This window comes from Taudactylus pleione, unplaced genomic scaffold (genome assembly GCF_031769625.1).
Source record: "Taudactylus pleione unplaced genomic scaffold, aTauple2 ptg000322l, whole genome shotgun sequence".
In the NCBI taxonomy this organism is placed as follows: domain Eukaryota; kingdom Metazoa; phylum Chordata; class Amphibia; order Anura; family Myobatrachidae; genus Taudactylus; species Taudactylus pleione.
Window position 1 is genome coordinate 3,971,810 of NW_028284723.1, and position 18,696 is coordinate 3,990,505.

An 18,696-nucleotide genomic window follows, 5' to 3' on the forward strand; every position below is an offset into this window, starting at 1 on the left:
TCACTAGTGATGTCAGTTGGAGTGCTTTTGGCTCTGATAGAGCCAAAAGCACTCCAGGGCTTGCGGCAGCGAGACTCTACCGCAGGGTCTCGTCGCAAGCGCGATGGTCGCGATGGTCTTGACCATCACGACCATCATTTTGGCCGCTCGCTATAGCTGTGGGTGGTCACCCACAGCTACGCGAGCGGCCAGGAGGCCGCACCAAAAAGGAGAAGGGGCGGCCCTGATTCAGAGCGAGCGCTCTGTCAGAGCGTTCGGCTCTGAATCAGGGCCTCAGTGTATAATACCTGTACTCATATATAACTCAGAGGACAAAAATTCACAATTGATGTATTAGTGGGGAATTTTACAGTTAAAAAATGCAAATGGTTAATGACAATGTCCATATAATGGAACACTGTATTGTCGACAACTTGACAATCCTTCTTTACATTTGTTTTCACATATTTTGCGAATCAGTCATAGTCTGTCTCTCCAACCAGAGTCATGAATCCTTGGCACACTGCAGTGCTGATATTCACAAGACTACAATCAAAATCAAAGAGAATCAGTTTGAAACAATGGCTTCCTTTGAAACAGGTAGGAAATTAAGTCAGTCATTAATACAATATTGTTTGTTGAGAAAGGTGTAGTTTATTTTGACAGTGCTGCTTAGTAGTGACATGAAAAACTCTAATTACAATGAAGGGTAAAACACATTTAATTTAAATTAATTTCATGTATGTATACAAACTTCATTTGAGCCATATAATTATTGAAAATATTTTATACAATTACCTGCAGACTGTGTGTATAAGGTGTATATAAAACATAAATGCATTCTGTGTGTATATTTGGGTCCCGATCCCAGGATGTTTCATTAAAGTATGCAAATATTCCAAAATATGGAATATTCCAATATCCAAAATACCCTTGGTCCCAAGCATTTTGGATATGGGAGACTCAACCTGTATACTGTATATCATTGGATTTAGAAGATGAAATAAAAATTGTGACCCTTGAAATCTCTTTACTATCATCATTAGTTATAATTATAAATTAGGGCAAAAAAGGTTTGTGGCAGGTTAAAGGGACAAAAAGTTGTAACTATTTAAGGGGATCATCTAGAAGTGAGTGGGCAGTACTTAATGGTGAGGTTAAAGAGGCAAAACATCATCTTTCATGAACAAACATTAAGTCCATGAGAGATGATGTTTGTCCATGAAAGATGATGTTTTGCCTCTTTCTGAGACCTGATTTTTGGTGGGAAAAATTCTAATTTGGTGGTAAAATACGAACCGATTCTGCACATCTCTACTTTATAGTTGATATGGTAAATGTTGGGGGGACATGAGAGGGACCTAAATTGTGTACAGTTTTTGAAAAGAATGTGGTGATTTTACTTGCTGGAGTTATTATTCACTATAAGGTAGAAAGATGGGAAGTAGGTTAAACAGAAAGAAAGAGAGTTGTCAAGCCAGGAAAGAATAAGATAAATCTTAAGGATTTAAACTGTGACTATAAAAAGAAAAGCATGTATTGCTAAAATATAGAGACAGTGACAGATGTTGGACACAGTTCTCAAATTAAGTGCAAATGACAGAGGAAAATCAAAGGTAGTGAGGGGAGTTTATACCAGTGCCTTAACAAGGCACTATTGCACCCTGGGCTGGCCCCATGTGCCCCACACCCCAGCACATGTGATGTCACAAGGTCAGACAAGAGAGGTTCAGGACCAGGAACTAAAAGCAGTAAAAGCCGTGCGCAACCTAAGGACATCTCTGGCGTCTCTCTCCATGCACCTTGCAAGCCAAATACAGGTGCCACCAGGGCAGTGACAGTGCTGCCATCTCGGCATTGTGCCCTGGGCAGTGGCATCTATTGCACACCCCTAGTTACAGTACTGGTTTATCCCTTGATGCAATCTTAGAACTTTTCCTCAGGCAGCAGAAATCTAGTGGCAATGGTCAATGCAGGACGTTATCAGATATTAGATAGATGTATAATTTGGCGTTTTGGGGTTTAGTGGTATCAGCGCACATTATGTGCACTGATACCACTTCTCCCACATGTACTAATGTGGAGATATTTTTTAAATGACGGGGGCGCTCCTGTCATTTTTGGCGCTCCTATCTACATGACAGTGTGCCGATGTGTTTGCCAATGTTTTTTTTTGTTTTGTTTACGGCTAATAAAGATTTACTTGTTGTTTAAAGTTGTCAGTGCAGAGAGAGCAGTAGAGATTGAGGTGAGCATCTGTCAGTGACCGGGATAAACACTCATGTGCAAGCACAAAAGCGCAAGGGCACTGGGAGACAGACTGTGTAGTGCTAACTCAAACGCAGAACAGGAGAGCCAAAAGTGGGAGGGTGCAGATCACCAGACAGATGATTTAACACTCTCACACTTTGAAACCAAATAGATTAATACATACAATCAGGACCCGCTTCACCATGATTCGGAGGTGAAGTGGGTCCACACAAATAACGTCTGGAGCCTTCTGCTTAATGCATCTACCCCATTATTCCACTGCTAAAATTATTAAAGCCAAACAATTTCAGCATTCACTTTCACCATAGTATATGCACCTCCTCTGTCTACATGCCCTCTCATGCAATCAATAGAGGAGGAAGAGAGTAGTGGTTTGCATTCATGTTATGTAATCGCTTTTACCTTCCTCCTGCAGGCACATAGCTGACATTAATGTCAAATCACAATCAAGGCCACTCACCTCAAAACCATACTCTACTCGTGCCATGCCCATTACTCTACTCGTGCCATGCCCATTACTCTACTCGTGCCATGCCCATTACTCTACGCATGCCATGCCCATTATTCTACGCGTGCCATGCCCAATAACATGCACCTTTCCTTAAAGGCCTTTGATCCTTGAAAAATTAGACTGTGTCACAGATATCAAAACTATTGAACTTATGCAGCCAGGGGTCAGTGACAGAGGACACAGAGGTGGGCAGTGAAAGAAATTATTCTATAAGAGGGGAAAGTCTTTTTATTAGCATTAAAATAATAATAATAAATAAATAAAAAAACATAAACATGAAAAAAACAAATGAATTTTGAACAAAGAGGCATTTAGAGGAATATTTAGTAGGAAAGTCTCTGAAGATAATCCATATGCAATGTATCGAGGCCTAAAGTGTTCTCAACAAATTGTAATTTGAAACTGTGGGCCTGATTCACTAGGTAACGCTATTGCGATCGCAGCTGCGATTACGCATGCAGGTCTGCTGCGAAAATATGCTAATGTCTGCAACTGCTCATCTGGCATAGAGATGCCCACTACCACTTTCGCACATCTATAACCTCAACAATCCTATGTATACATCAGTAGCTTCGAGTAACATCGGACTCTCACATAGAATTACAGCAGCTTTGACCTTAATCAGAAATTGCAACTGTCGTCGTACGCAGTGAGTACGCAAGCAGCATATGATGTCGCAGTGGCTAATTTATGCACGCCCACGAAATGGTGTTCACTCCCCTGTCACCACCTCCAAACACTGATGTCCCGTCCCTCGATCTGCGATGGCTTTGTATCTGCAAAGGTGATTGCAGTGCAATCACAATGCTAATTCACGCAGGCGCACTGCGTACGCACCATCGGCCTATCTGCGTATGCTGTTGCAATTGCGACCCATAATGAATCAAGCCCTCTGATCTCTAATAATAATAATAATAACACAGCTATGTTGTATTTTTTTAAATTCCACTTGCAAGAAACCATAATGCGACTCTTATACAGCGCACAGAACAAGATAACCAGTTACTATCCTATCAGGATACAGTGCTCAATGGCATGTAGCAAATAATGTTTAAGATTTTACATTAGCTTCTCAATACATTAACATGCAAGAATATCATCGTACTGAGTCTTATTTCTGATTCTGCAATAGTGATAAAATCTCAAACCTGCAATACTCATTAAGTTTAGGAATGCTGAATCAAATAGAAAATGAATAATGGCCGTTTACAAAGGAATCCTTGTATGAAAGGATATTAAAAAAAATCATAGAAAAATGAGCGCCACTTACTGTGGATGGTAATTTAGAGTAGGTTAGTATAGAGCAAGGTACAAGAGGTTTATTAGTTAGCTCTTGGAGTATTACTCTCTAATTGCCATTTCAAATGATTTTTATGTGGAAGTGAAAGCATTGTTATGGTATTATTCATTGCTATAAAAAAAAAGATACAAAAGAAAAAAATCTCATACAAGCCAGAGTGGTTTGTGCTATGATTACAGTATGCATTGTAGCCGGTAAATGCACATTCAATAGGAATGTAAGACGACTTGTAAGAAGGAAAACGTAGGATTAAGAAGCGTTGTCTATCAGACTCGTCTCAGCAACATTAAATGAACATTACAAAACAAACACAGGGCCAATGTGTTGAAAATTAATCTAAAATAAACATATACACACTATCAAATAATAATATAGTTTCCACAGTGGTTATTTATTTATCATAGAAACAATATAAAATATTATCTGAAATGCCATGCAGATAGGTAGAACGTTCATGAAATTAATGGATGCTATGTTATTGCTAAAGCAGATTGCAATTTGTTAGTTGCAAATCAATTATCTAATGCTGCCCATCCACTAGGCGATTAAACCTAGCGATGGAGCGATAACAACGGTCGTTATCGCTCCATCGCTTGGTAATCGAACGCAAATCGGGCAGTAAAAGGTTAAAAACGACCAGCGATGCAAGCGCCCACTGGTTGTTTTTAACATCAATCATCGCCCGAACATGACTGTCAACTGACGACCGCCGTCAGGTTGCCATGTTCGGGGATGATCGATCTGCATACACTGAATGTCTGAACGTTCATTGTATGCAGTTCACCCCGCGGGAGACGACGGCGTCGTAATCATGCCGTCGTCCCCGTATCGTGCAATGGATGGGCAGCTTAAGCAAACCAATTAAATTGCATACTATGCACAGCTCAAGCAGTTATATATCCATTTCTGCCAATGGCCAGACGTTAGTAGTGGTTTAGTACATCCACAGTCTATTAGCTGTTAGTGATAAACTTAGTTCCAGCAATGTAATATCAAATATACATAGGATAAAAGATGCAAGATGCAAATCTTCAGCTACTAATATAGTGATGGTCTTTGGTAATCTCTCTATAGAAGCAGCAGCCTGTCACACTGTTTACAAACATTGACACCGACAAAATTATGTTGTTAGAGTCTGTGCTTGTTGTGGACCGGGGTGGAAATAGGAGTAAACACCGGAACAGGTTTAAACTGCAAAGTAGGTTGTTTAATGTGAATGTTGGTAGTCATGAACAATAAGATAAACTAAAGTCCAGTAATTACAAACTAATAAATGTAGCAGGAGGAAACAGTAGTGAGTGGGAATAAACAAATGTCCAGCACGGTGACAGAGAGAATAAGGTGAATCCAGATAGACTGTAAAGGTGAAATGAATATCTGGGTATGCAGAGTAATGGCTAAGAGCGATATCCGGAAATGCTGTGATGATGGCTGAAAGGAGAATCCGGTAATGCTGTGACGATGGCTGTACAGGAATGGGTTAACTACGGAGACCGGTTTCAGGCAGGAGTGGGTCTGGTGGAAGGTGCAGGACAATCTCCAGCAGAGTGCAAGGCAAGGCAGAGCGGTGCAGGCTGCAGGGAGCCGAAGACAGACAAGGAGCTAGGACAAGCACCGGAGCACAGGTCTTAGGTTCAGGAGTGCCGGAACTCTCTTTCACAGCTGATACTGTGAAACACGTTGCACTGGCAACTACAGGGCGCTCCAAACACCCTTAAGTACCCAGCAACAAAACATGATAGGCCAGAGAGAGCAGATGACCCACAGATGATTGGGCTGCTATGTCACATGGCCACAGACAACATGGTGGTGCCCAGACAGCCGTGACGTGGAGAAGCCTCCAGTCTTACCCCTGTCAGGATGGCCCAACGCTGGCAGACCTCTGCGCACATGCAATGCCAATCTCCACACACCAGCTCCCCCGATAGAAGGACTGCGCCACAGCGCCCTCACCAGTAAGGACCACAAACCTCCATGCCGCGAAAACGGGGTCGTGACAGATGTTATGTTGAAAATTTCAACATTTAAAATGATGGCAGGTACATAGTGATGACATCCAATATTTAGCCTAGCCCTAACCCAAAAATTTATATTGTCAACATTTTCTCCTTGTCGACATTTCATATGTCAACATGTTGACTATTAAAACACTTTGAAGATGTCAACATTATGAAAGTCGACATTATGTTGTCAACCTTTTGACTGTTAAAATCCTGATTCTGGACATAACGACTACATACCCACCTGTTGTGTCATAAACATTTTCATCAAGTAGATTTTCTTGCTTATGATAGGTCTTATTTAGAAAGAGCATGAAGCATGAGGGGCAGCACCACAAAACCTGTACGATAATGAATATTCATTGTGTGTGCATGTATACAGGTGTAGCTCTTTGGTCAGCAAGTTCCTGTGTCAATGGTGCATTGAATGGGTACCAATATTGCAAGATGCACATTTCTTGCTCCAGTGAAAAAGTCACCACTAAGGGGTCTTATTACTATTATTATTATTATTATTATTATTATTATTATTATTATTATTAAATGGCCCATTACACAGTGCTACTAATCGTGGGGAAAGCTGCTTTTCGGAGCAGCTGTCCCCGCACCAGAGCAAAGTTCAATTGCTCTTGAGATAAGTATTCCCCATGGCCCTCGATAATGAATAGACCCCCTAAGTCTTAACAGTATAGTCCAGCTACATTGTCTTATTTCACTTAGAAATCATTACACTAATAAGTGTTTCTGCTGAGGACCGTCAGGAATTTTAATGCGAATAATTATTACTTTGAATGATTTACATTATCCTTAAAATGAAAAAAAAAATGTTTTTCAAAACTGACTGGTAAAAGTGTGAAACTGATAGCTGATTGAGGGATGACACGAAGATCAGTCGACAGTAATCTGTCTCTGTTATAATTGATGTGTTGCATGATTGCCTATTATTTAATAAACGTGATGTCTACACAAGTAAGAGATTGAAAAAATTGTCTACTGCAGAGGTCTCAATGTGAAGTTTTCCCAACAGGTCATGTTTTGAGGATTTCTGTCTGTGAAAGCAGATGGAATAATTACTGACCCAGCAAAATACATTAACTAACCTGTGCATGATTACGACATCTATAAACATAATCTGTTGGTGGTACTTAAGGACTAGAGTTATGAAGCCTTGGTCTATTGTATAATACAATGATTGCCCAGGTTTAAATCTTCAAGATATTAAGTTTTATCAGCGGCGTCTTAAGAGAGGAGGGGGCCCGTGTGCACTCCCAGTGCGGGGCTCCCCCTCTCCCCCCGGTGGCCGGCAGCCGACTGACGTGGCTGACCAGCCATCGAAGCATTAGTAGACTCCTGGCACTAGACTGTGCCCGGAGTCTACTGCGCATGAGCACAACACCAGAAAAATGGCCGTGGCGGCTATTTTTCCGGTATTTTAAGCAACGCTGACAGCCGCCGCGGGACCACGGACAGGTAAGTTTAAAATAATATGAGTGCAGCGTGTGCGGTGCGGGGCCCCCCTTTACCTGGGGGCCCGTGTGCCCCACACACACTGCACCCATTATAGATACACCACTCAGTTTTATGATCTGATGCTGCCCAAATCCATCAAGTGAAAGGCCAAGAACAGGCTCCCTGGGTCAAAGTTCTGCCTGGCGCTCTCTGCCGTGATGTCTGACTGGGACTCCAACCGCTCCATTAGGCATATCATACCAATTACCACCCCTCTGCAAAGTTTTCATCCAAATCCATCCAGTGTAAGGCCCAGAACAGTCTCCCCTGGTCAAGTTTCTGCCCAGTGTACACCAACAGGACGTCTGACCGGGACCCTACCCCCCCTAAAACATGGCCAGGACCCAACTGGACCACCTCACTTTGATTTCATCTCAATCAGTGCAAGAGTGTCCATATGCAAAACCAGACAAACAAACAAACAAACAAACAAACAAACAGACCAATGAATTTTATATATAAGATTGCTGCTAATATGGCCATAAATATATTAATAATGTATTGGGACAGACTTTAGCAAAGAAAATGGGAGAAGCTTCTAATTCATCTTCTATGTAAACTGATCTGTTTTGACCTTCAAAGTATACATGTTGCCCTTATAGCCACTGGAAGCAGCCATTTTGTAGGCTGAAGCATTGTTCATTAGATCACAATATATCTTTTTACTAGGAACCACTAACATCATAGAGGTATTAGCTCCAAGTGACATCACTGGTTATTTCACCTCAGTGATGTCCCTGGTGTCTAATGAGTGAGTATTGGTTCAGCTGATTCAATAGTTACCTCTTTTGTAAATAGGAAAAAGGTGGACTTTAAAGATACGGGAAAAGAAAAAAAATTGCTTCGTTTTCATGTACTGATCTACATTGTTTCAAGATTATTCTGACTTAAATAATATTTGCTGTACTACTTACTGTGCAACTTACTACTTACTGTGCCACTACAAATACAAGGATGAGAATAGTTGAAGTCAGAGAGAGAGAGAGAGAGAGAGAGAGACAGAGACAGAGACAGAGACAGAGACAGAGAACGAACATGGATGGCACACCTCCCAACAAAAGAAAGGCGCTGACACATTTTTTCTAGGCTGTTTCAGATTGTGACCTCTTTTATCAAGACAATGGCCCTGATTCAGAGCCGCTCGTAAGCGGCTGCTCGTTCGTTCTGACCGATGTTCGCACATCTGCGCATGCGTACGGATTTTAATACGCATGCGCGAACCAGTCAGTGCGGCCGAAAATCGTTTGTTCGCTATATAGCGAATGCCTGCTAATATGAGTGACAGGAGGAGGCGTATGTGGGTGGTAACAGGGGAAGGTGCTTGAAAACGGGGGAGTGGAATTAGAACACAGGCGTGCTTAAAGGTCAAAACGGGCGTTTTAAGGGAGTGCATAATTAATACAGCAGCGTCATTGACCACGTCACTAGTTTTTTTTTACTCAGAACTGCTCGCAAAATAGCGGTTGAAAAAACCAACCACAAGAATAGCGAGCAGTTCATACGCTGTACGATGTACTCGATCAATCTAATAAATAGCGGACATAACGTATTATGCGAGCGGCAGGGGGCGTATTTTTCAAAATTACAACCGTAAGTTTTGCTCGCTCATTCAGACTTAGAGGCGTGAACAGACCGCAATGAGAGAACGGTTCATTTGAATAGCCACCCCTTGTTTTAGAACGAACGACCGCAAATAGCGAACGGCTCTGAATGAGGGCCAATGTACAAAATAGAAAAAAATCTGTTTATTTTTTGTACTTTTTACGTGTTTGTTTGCCACGTGTGACTTGGCCCGTGCTGAGAGTCTTTTTCGCATCTTTTGTGGCATCATGGTTGCTTCACAAGACTGCACTGATTCATTTGAAATGCAACACTTGTATACAGTAAAAAGACACTTGGCGCAAGGCGACCTGCACGGGACCTGACACCCCAAGAAGGGCTGTTTATATATACACTGTATTAACCAGTTTTCATTTCATCTCTAGAAAAAATCAAAGACCACCAATGCTGTGGCCAGAAGATCCTCATTCTGCTCTTTGCGGCTGGAGTTCTCACAGGGACAGCTGTTGGAGTTTACATATTAGGTATCATTGTAATATAATATAATATTGTGCATGGGGCAAATAAGTTGATGCTCTTTGATGGTTTAGTACATATTACTACTGCATGTCTTACATTATGAAAGCTCTGCCTCAGTTAAGATGACTCAAAGAGTTGCAGGGGAAGCCACCCGATGCCTCTCCTTAATACGTCTAGCTCAGTCAAACCTGTTAAATCTCCTCAATAACAGTTAAACATAACAAAAATATACTAGAATTATTAGAGTTGTATGAGCGTATGTTTTTCACCCACTGGCTCCACTCCCTGCCACCTCTTCCACTAACTAACTGCTAGCTAGGGGCACTTAGAGCCATGCTGGACCTGGGGGTGGGGTGTGACCTAATCACAGGAGGCATGGCCATGCCTTCCCATGCTTGGGAGGAGGGCGATGTGAGCCCCTCAGCCCGGTGCAAAGCCGAGGGGGCGCGATCAGTGTGATAGCACCCCCACAGGCATAGGAGACTACAGCACTTTTAGCGGCCCATTTATCATTCCTTAAAGTAGGTGAGAAAATGATTTTTACTGTATCTCCTGCTTCCCTTTCAATCCTAGGAGAGATGTACTAAGTCCTTGGAGACAGATAAAGTACCAACCAATCAGCTCTTAACTGTAATTTTTCAAACTGATGAGGGATCTGTGTACTAAGCCTTGGAGAGAAAGTGGGTGGAGCTAAAGTACCAACCCATCAGCTCCTAACTGTCACATCTCAGGCTGTGTTTGAAAAATGACAGGAGCTGATTGGTAGGTACTTTATCTCCATCCACCTTATCTCTCTCCAAGGCTTGGTACATCTCTCCCCCAAGGCCTTATTTATCAACGAGTTTATCACTCAAAACTAGTGATAAATTTCACTTTTTATGATAAATGGTGCTCCAGCCAATGAGCCCCCTACTGTCATCTGTTAGAAAAATGACAGTTGGAAGCTGATTGGCTGGAGCACTGGTTTTCCCTTCCCCATAGTATGGGGACGTTCATTCATCAAACTGTTAACTGAAAGCTTTCAGAATTTGATTGCGGGAACTTAAGCCATCTTAAGATAGCGTTAGTTCCCAGAGCCCCACTTCTTCCTATGGGAAGGAGATCCATGTTGTGAAGGATGATCCAGCCCTGTGCTCCCTCCGGCAGTACACATGCATAAACTCAGTTCACACATGTGCACTAACACTGCTGGATTAAATTCCAGCAGTGGAAAATGTAGCAGCTACTAATTACCTGCGGAATCAGCAGTATTAGGGCTTGTGGGGATAGTTGATTTTCCCTATGTGGCAGAATCAAGCTTATACAAGCTTGATGCCACTGCAGATACATAACTAATGGGGGTGAGATGGGGCACTGTAATAATTATGTCCCTTAAGCAGAGGGGACCTTGTTATTAAATAAACACTTCTGAGTTTGATGGAACATGTCATGTTTATGAGAATGCAAATGGATAGCATAGTTGTACAATTATAATTGTAAATAAAATTCTGCAAGGACAACCTACAGTCAGGTGCATAAATATTGGGACATTGACAGAATTTTCATATTTTGGCCTCTATTCACCACCACTATGGCTTTGAAATGAAACAAACAAGATGTGCTTTAACTGCAGACTTTCCAAATCAGGTGAACGGTGTAGGAATTACAACGGTTTCTATATGTGTCTCCCACTTTTTAAGGGGCCAAAAGTAATGGGACAAACTAAACAATCCTAAATCTAACTTTCACTTTGTAATACTTTGTTGCAAATCCTTTGCAGGCAATTACAGCCTGAAGTCTGGAACGCATAGACATCACCAGACGCTGGGTTTCATCTCTGGTGATGCTCTGCCAGGCCTCTACTGCAAATATCTTCTGTTCCTGCTTGTTCTTGGGGCATTTTCCCTTCAGTTTTGTCTTCATCAAGTGAAATGCATGCTCAATCAGATTCAGGTCAGGGGATTGACTTGGCCATTGCATAACATTCCATTTTTTAGCCTTAAAATACTCTTTGGTTGCTTTTGCAGTATGCTTCGGTTCATTGTTCATCTGCACTGTGAAGCGCCGTCAATGAGTTCTGAAGCATTTGACTGAATATGAGCATATAATATTGCCTGAAATACTTCAGAATTCATTCTGCTGCTTTTGTCAGCAGTCACATGATCAATAAATACAAGGGAACCAGTTCCATTGGCAGCCATACATGCCCACGCCATGACACTACCACCACCATGCTTCACTGATGAGGTGGTATGTTTTGGATCATGAGCAGTTCCTCTCCTTCTCCATACTCTTCTCTTCCCATCACTCTGGTACAAGTTGATCTTTGTCTCATCTGTCCATAGGATGTTGTTCCAGAACTGTAATGGCTTTTTTAGATGTTGTTTGGCAAACTCTAATTCCTGTTTTTGTGGCTCACCAACAGTTTACATCTTGTGGTGAACCCTCTATATTCACTCTTGTGAAGTCTTCTCTTGATTGTTGACTTTGACACATATATACCTACCTCCTGGAGAGTGTTCTTGATTTGGCCAACTGTTGTGAAGGGGTTTTTCTTCACCAGGGAAATAATTCTTATGTCATCCACCACAGTTGTTTTCCGTGGTCTTCCTGGTCTTTTGGTGTTGCTGAGCTCTCTGGTGCGTTCTTTCTTTTTAAGAATGTTCCAAACAGTTGATTTGGCCACACCTAATGTTTTTGCTATCTCTCTGATGGGTTTGTTTTGATTTTTCAGCCTAATGATGGCTTGCTTCACTGATAGTGACAGCTCTTTGGATCTCATATTGAGAGTCGACAGCAACTGATTCCAAATGCAAATGTCACACCTAGAATCAACTCCAGACCTCTTACCTGCTTAATTGATAATGAAATAACGAGGGAATAGCCCACACCTGTCCATGAAATAGCTTTTGAGTTGAGAGTCCCATTACTTTTGGCCCCTTAAAAAGTGGGAGGCACATATAGAAACCGTTGTAATTCCTACACCGTTCACCTGATTTGTATATAATTACCCTCAAATTAAATCTGAAAGTCTGCAGTTAAAGCACATCTTGTTTGTTTCATTTCAAAGCCATTGTGGTGGTGAATAGAGGCCAAAATATGAAAATTCTGTCAATGTCAAAATATTTATGCACCTGACTGTATATCTGTATTGCCAGCAGAAAGCACACCATTTGCAAAAATGAACTACAAATTCAAGTAATGATCATGTATTTTCCTGTTTTACCAAAAACACCTTGCTACAGCATTTAAAAGCAAAGACTATCTAACACTGGAGATTCTGATTCTATCAGCATTAGGTCTCATGATAGCTAATTAGACAGAAATGTATTTCTGCCAATGCCAATTCATTTAATCTAAAGACCAGAACAGACTCCTAACAGATCCCAGTTGTCTACTGGGTGTACTAAAGTTAAACACAGCACAAACCATTACTGTGGTGTGATTCCCTGTTCAACTGAAATGTGATAAATCAATAAAGAAGAAAATAATTTGCATTTTCAGACATCCATTGCCCAGAAACATGGAAACTGCAGTATGTATTACTGATTACTGGTGATCCTAAGTATAAATAAATAAAAAAAGAACCTTTAAGAAAGTTTTAGATGGGTTTAGACAAATAGGTCAGGCATTTAAAAATGAGACATGTGGAATACACAATACATAGCTGCATAAGAGCACATTCATATGAGTCAGTGCCTGTAGTTGTTCTAACACTATCAAGCCACAGCTCTAGTACACACTTTTATGCCTGACATGAGTTGGGTATGAAATCCCAGCTGTTGGGAGGCCACTGTTCAGAATACCGACAGTGGCATCCCGACAGCCAGAATCCCGACACCCATAAGAACAGATGGTATTTTCCCAGCCCCTACCCTAACCCTCCCTCCCAGGTGCCTAAGCCTAACCTCCCCCTCCCCGCACCCTAAACCTAAGACCCCCTCCCTGGTGCCTAAACCTAACCTCCCCCCTAGTGCCTAAACCTAACCTCCCTCTTCCCGCACCCTAATCCTGCCACTCCCTAGCCAGTGCCTAACTCTCCCCCTAATGCCTAACTCTAACCCTGCTATCTAATGCTAACTTCCCCCTAATGCCTAACTCTAACCCTGCTATCTAATGCTAACTTCCCCCTAAAACCCTGATACTTACCTTAGGGATGCCGCTGGTCAGCATACTGGCGCCAGGATCCCGACCTGTCGGGATTTTGGCGACGGTATTTAGACCGACGGCATACCGCTTGCCGAGATGTCGACTACATACCGCCTGATATAAGCCTGATGCAACTTGTTGGAAGTGACATAAGTACAGTACTACCGTTTTTGAGTTAGATACATCATGAGATATTTGCGACCTAACACACTGATAAGTACATTATTTTTGTGATACAATTTTAAGTACACAGCCGGAGCCCAAATGTGCAAACTCTATATTTTTAAACTGCAGAAGCTTTTTATATATTGTGAGGTTGCCTGGTCACTAATAATAAGCAACACCAACACTATAAATGTATATTTTTTATTCTAGTTGTATTTAGGGTACATGCAGAAAAAAAGAAGAAAATGCAGGTGTACATCCTTAACGCTGAAAATACTGATGATCAAAACATTCATAATAAACCCTAACAATTAATGTTTTTTTTAGCATGTTTGGCCAAAAATGTTTGCACACTTACCACGTCAAGGTGAACCTCATCAGGTGGGTCCCTAACATTCCTAATAATGACAAATTATATAAATGTATTTAGTACTTACATTTAATAGTGCCCATTCCAATGTGTGGACGGCAATGCAAAGGCCCTATACCAATTAAAACCACCTGGAGCAGATACTGTAGCACCTCTTATTATGTTTAAAATTAGGGTGTGCAGCCCAGCCTCCCCCCCTTTAATTAATTTGATTCATATTATTTAACCACACATTAACTTCCTCAGTCTATCAAAAGAACCCTTCCCCTTAATTAAACCACATAAAAGCATTAACCTCTTTTTAAATTTATTAACCCCTTCTCCCTCATAATAAATCCTATTTAAAACTTGTTATGCCATCAGTTGCCCATCAAATGCCCCTTATATGCCCATCATATATCTCTACCATGCCTATTATATTCCCATCAGATGTCCTCCACATGCCCCTTATATATATGTAAGATGTCCTCCATTCTCCTTATATACCCATTAGATGTCCCCTTTGCCCCTTATTTGCCCATCATATGTGCCACATGTCCCTAAAATGCCCATGTGATGTCCCCCATGCTCATCAGATGCCCCTCATGCCACTTATATGCCCATAAGATGCCCTCAGAATATTTTTCAGCCCTACTTATCTTTCTGCTGCTTGATCTCCTCCTCCACTTTCCTGATTGGGTGCGCTGCCTCTGTGACAGCCTGCATGGAACTCCCTAGCCAGTCTCTGTGTGAGGCCAGTTACTGCCCAGACTTCATTCACTGCCAGATCCTTATGCCCCCATCTAAGCCTGCTTGCCACCCCCCTCTCGCGCAGTTCGGGTGGGGGGGGTGCAATAAGAGCCTACATGCTACAGCCCTGTTTTTAATGTCCAGAAGGTAATCAGTGGGAGTGGATCCATCCCTGGCCATCAGGCATAATATAGCATGTATGCTGAGTGTGCCCACCCTTGAGAAGGAGTGACCAACAGGGAAGATGCAGCACTGCCAGTACTACGGGAGGTGTGATGTGCTTCTTCTGGTCCGTCCCCTCTCCGGCCCATCTGCCCACCTCAGTTCCTGCATTCCTGCAGACTATTTAAGATGTTGCCATCAATGCCACTTCCCAGCATTTTTTCACATGTTTGGGAGGGTCGAGCCACCCATTTGCCTCCCCTGTTCTGACTTCCCTGCTTAAAGGTGAAACCCCTTCTCCTTGGCTAGCACTCCTCCCAACTGCCCTAGGTGATTTTAATTAGTATAGGTACTTTGCATTGCAGTCCACACAGTGGCCCTGATTCAGACCCGCTCGCAGCCGCTGGCCGCTCGCTGGGTCTGTGGGCGTTTTTTTTTTTATTATTATTTTCTCCGGCTGCTCGCAAAGCTGTGGGTGACCACCCACAGCTTGCGTGAGCGGCCAGGACACCATCGCGATAATCGCAACCATTGGCCTTGCGACAAGACCCTGCGGTAGGGTCTAGGCTTCCGCAAGGCCGAGTGGACTCCCTGTTCTAAAAGTTAGGTCAGTTAGACCTCCCAACAAACGTCAGGCGTTCCTAAGGGAACGCCACCCCCTACCCGCCCACAAAACGGGGCGAGCTGTCACTCACCATTGACAGCTGCCCTGTCTTGTTCTGAGCCCCATAGCGACTGAACTTCAGTCGCTCAGCGGGGGTTGCACACACGCACGCCAGACGCGGCGCATGCGGAGTGCAGCAACATCGGGCCGCTTACAAGCGCACAGTGCTTGCGAGCGGCTCTGAATGAGCTCCGGTATTCTTAGTGCTTAGAGTGTGCACCTTCATTTTCTTTTTTTCTGCAGGGAACTACAAGTCTCAGCATGGTAGCACCTTGTTTTTAAGGTCACAAAGGTTGGTTTCTAAAAAGTAAACTAAAGAGTATTGCATGCTAGTGACTCTCTGCGCAGTAGCCAACTTGGGATCCAGCAACAGAGATCCGGACCATGACCTCCTCCATATTATACAGTTGGATTTATTTACTAAATGTAGGCTTATAGAGTTGCTGCTTCCCAGCGCATTCAAGCCTGAAATATAAAAGAACAATCCTTTTAATAGCAAAACATGTGGTGTTTTGCTATTTGCAACAAGTCACCACTTAGTAAATAAACCCAACACACTGAGAAACCATCCTTTCACCTAAGTGTACAAAAACCCTGAACAAAAGATTTCATCATTTGATTCATCAGTCCATTAGACCTTCTTGCAGCCTTCAGCAAAGCACTGGCGGTGCTCCATGGCCCAGGCAAGCTTTTTTTTCATTGCTGCAGAACAGCTCTAAGTTCTTAAATCATTACGTGTTCCCTGAAAATACATTTTCTATAACACAGAAATGTAAATTTTTCAGTATTTACTAACCTTAATGTTTTTGTTCTTAACCTCTTGCAGGTTACCGCTTATCTTTGTCCCATTTCAGGTTGTTCACCGAATTTGACTTTCTTAAATTTTAATAAAAACTGGAAAAATGGGGTGTTCTAAAGCTTTTGACTAGTAGTATATTTTCTATTTTTTTTAAACAAACAGTGCCCATACAGTACCATTATAATTACACAACATAATCCCACAAGGAAGGCATGTAACTGCTTTGCATGCACAATGCAAAGTATGTATTATAGATTAATGATCATCTCTTTTACTGTTTTAGCTAAATGCTTCCTTTTAAAGCACTTAAAAGTAAAGGCCCCTTAAAAAAAATCTGATTTTATCAGCATTAGTGCTCGTAATAGCTAATTATACAGAAACCTAGCTCTGCCAATACCCAATGCATTTCATTAACAGACAAGAAAAGCTGTCTAACAGTTCTCAGCTGCCCACTTGATGTACTACAGTTAAACACAGCACATACCAATACTAAAATGTGCCAATCCGTTAAACCTTTATGTTAAAAATAAATGACAAAAAGAACAAGGCATCCCCATTACCACTGACTGGTGCAATAAACAGAAGTTCCTTCCACTTGCAACTAGTGTCATTGACTATCTAAGGCAACATATTGGTAAATTTTTTATGATGACCCGATTGGGAAAAAGATGGTCACTTGAAAATGAAAATGAATAGTTTAGCAATAAACTTAATTCTGGCACAGGTACTAAAATAAAGCTCAGACATCCCCACATTACTAAGTACAATAACAAAAAAAGTAGTTCTAGTGGTAGAAAATCAAGAACAGACAGACCTGGTGTTTTCTAGTCCTTATCTAATTTACTTTACTTTTTTTTCATCTGTCAGTTATGCATAATGTACAGCAGTCTGATGACATTTCCTCAAACATTAAATGACATTAGACAACTTGTTAACCACTTAACTGGTACATATTTATTTATTTTTTTAAACTATTGTCATTTTTCTCTGATTGAATTAGGTCAAGGACATCTATGTAATACTTATTCAACACAATTTGATTAAAAAAAAATTTAAAAATGTGTTTAAACATTAACATCGATGTTACAATATCGGTCATCGATAATTCATACTATCCATTTTTGAAACATTGCGACCATCGCAACTTTGATTGCCCTAGTAGATGCTTCTCTGAGCAGCTGCCAGGTACAGACTGGGGGGGCAGAGGGGTGTTCATTTACATATACCCAGCAGCTGCTACTTTCTGGTGGGGGATGCTGCTGGGCTGACGGATCATCAGTAATTGACAGCACGGCAGTTACTGGGGGAGGGTACAGGGAATCAGAGTGGTTAGGAGGTTCTTCTGCTATTGGCAGCTACTAGAAGATTATCTTCCGGCAGACGTCCACTGTGCATTTCAGACAGGTCGCATCATTTGTGACCATGTCTGTTAACGAACAGCAAATGATGCGACCACGCTAGGCATGTGGTTAAGCTGTAAGAAGGGGAGATGATAAAGAGGAAACAATTCTATAACTAAATAGATCTGGCACTCAGTGGGATGTAGTTACCATCCCGGTGGTTGTGACGCCATCGCTCAAAATACCATCACCAGAATCCCTACAGCAGTTGAAATCCCGGTGCCAGAATCCCGACTGTTGGCATCCTGATGGTAAGTATTAGGGTTAGGGGGAGGATGTTAGGGGGAGGGTTAGGTTTAGGGTAAGGAGTTAGGGTTAGGCTGTGGGGGGGAGGGTGAGCATTAGGCTGTGGAGGAGGAGTGTTAAGGTTAGGCTGCAGAGGGGAGGGTTAGAGTTAGGCTGCGGGAAAAGTGGGTTAAGGGTTAGGGTTATGACACTTATCTAATTTGGTTGGGATTCTGACTGTTGAGATGCTGCTGTTGGTATTCTGACTGACGGCATCCTAACTGCCAGGATCCCGTACCCAGACCCATTCAGCAGGTACTTAAAAAGCATAAAATTTGTCATAAAATAAAAAACACTGTAAAAAAAAAATTTAATTTGGCTAAGTGAAATAATAATGTAATATCA

At 42.0% G+C, this 18,696-nt stretch overlaps 1 protein-coding gene across 2 annotated transcripts in view; it reads left to right on the forward strand.

Annotated features, from left to right (window-relative positions):
* Positions 1-497: 497 nt before the first annotated feature.
* The window catches only part of TMPRSS5 (transmembrane serine protease 5), a 54,180-nt gene continuing 35,981 nt past the window's right edge, over positions 498-18,696 (forward strand). For both annotated transcript variants that reach the window (XM_088443015.1, XM_088443017.1), the window contains exons 1-2: positions 498-579; positions 9,556-9,654. In XM_088443015.1, coding sequence (XP_088299141.1) covers positions 561-579; positions 9,556-9,654 — 118 coding nt within the window. In that variant the 5' untranslated portion in view covers positions 498-560. The remainder of the gene's footprint in view (positions 580-9,555; positions 9,655-18,696) is intronic.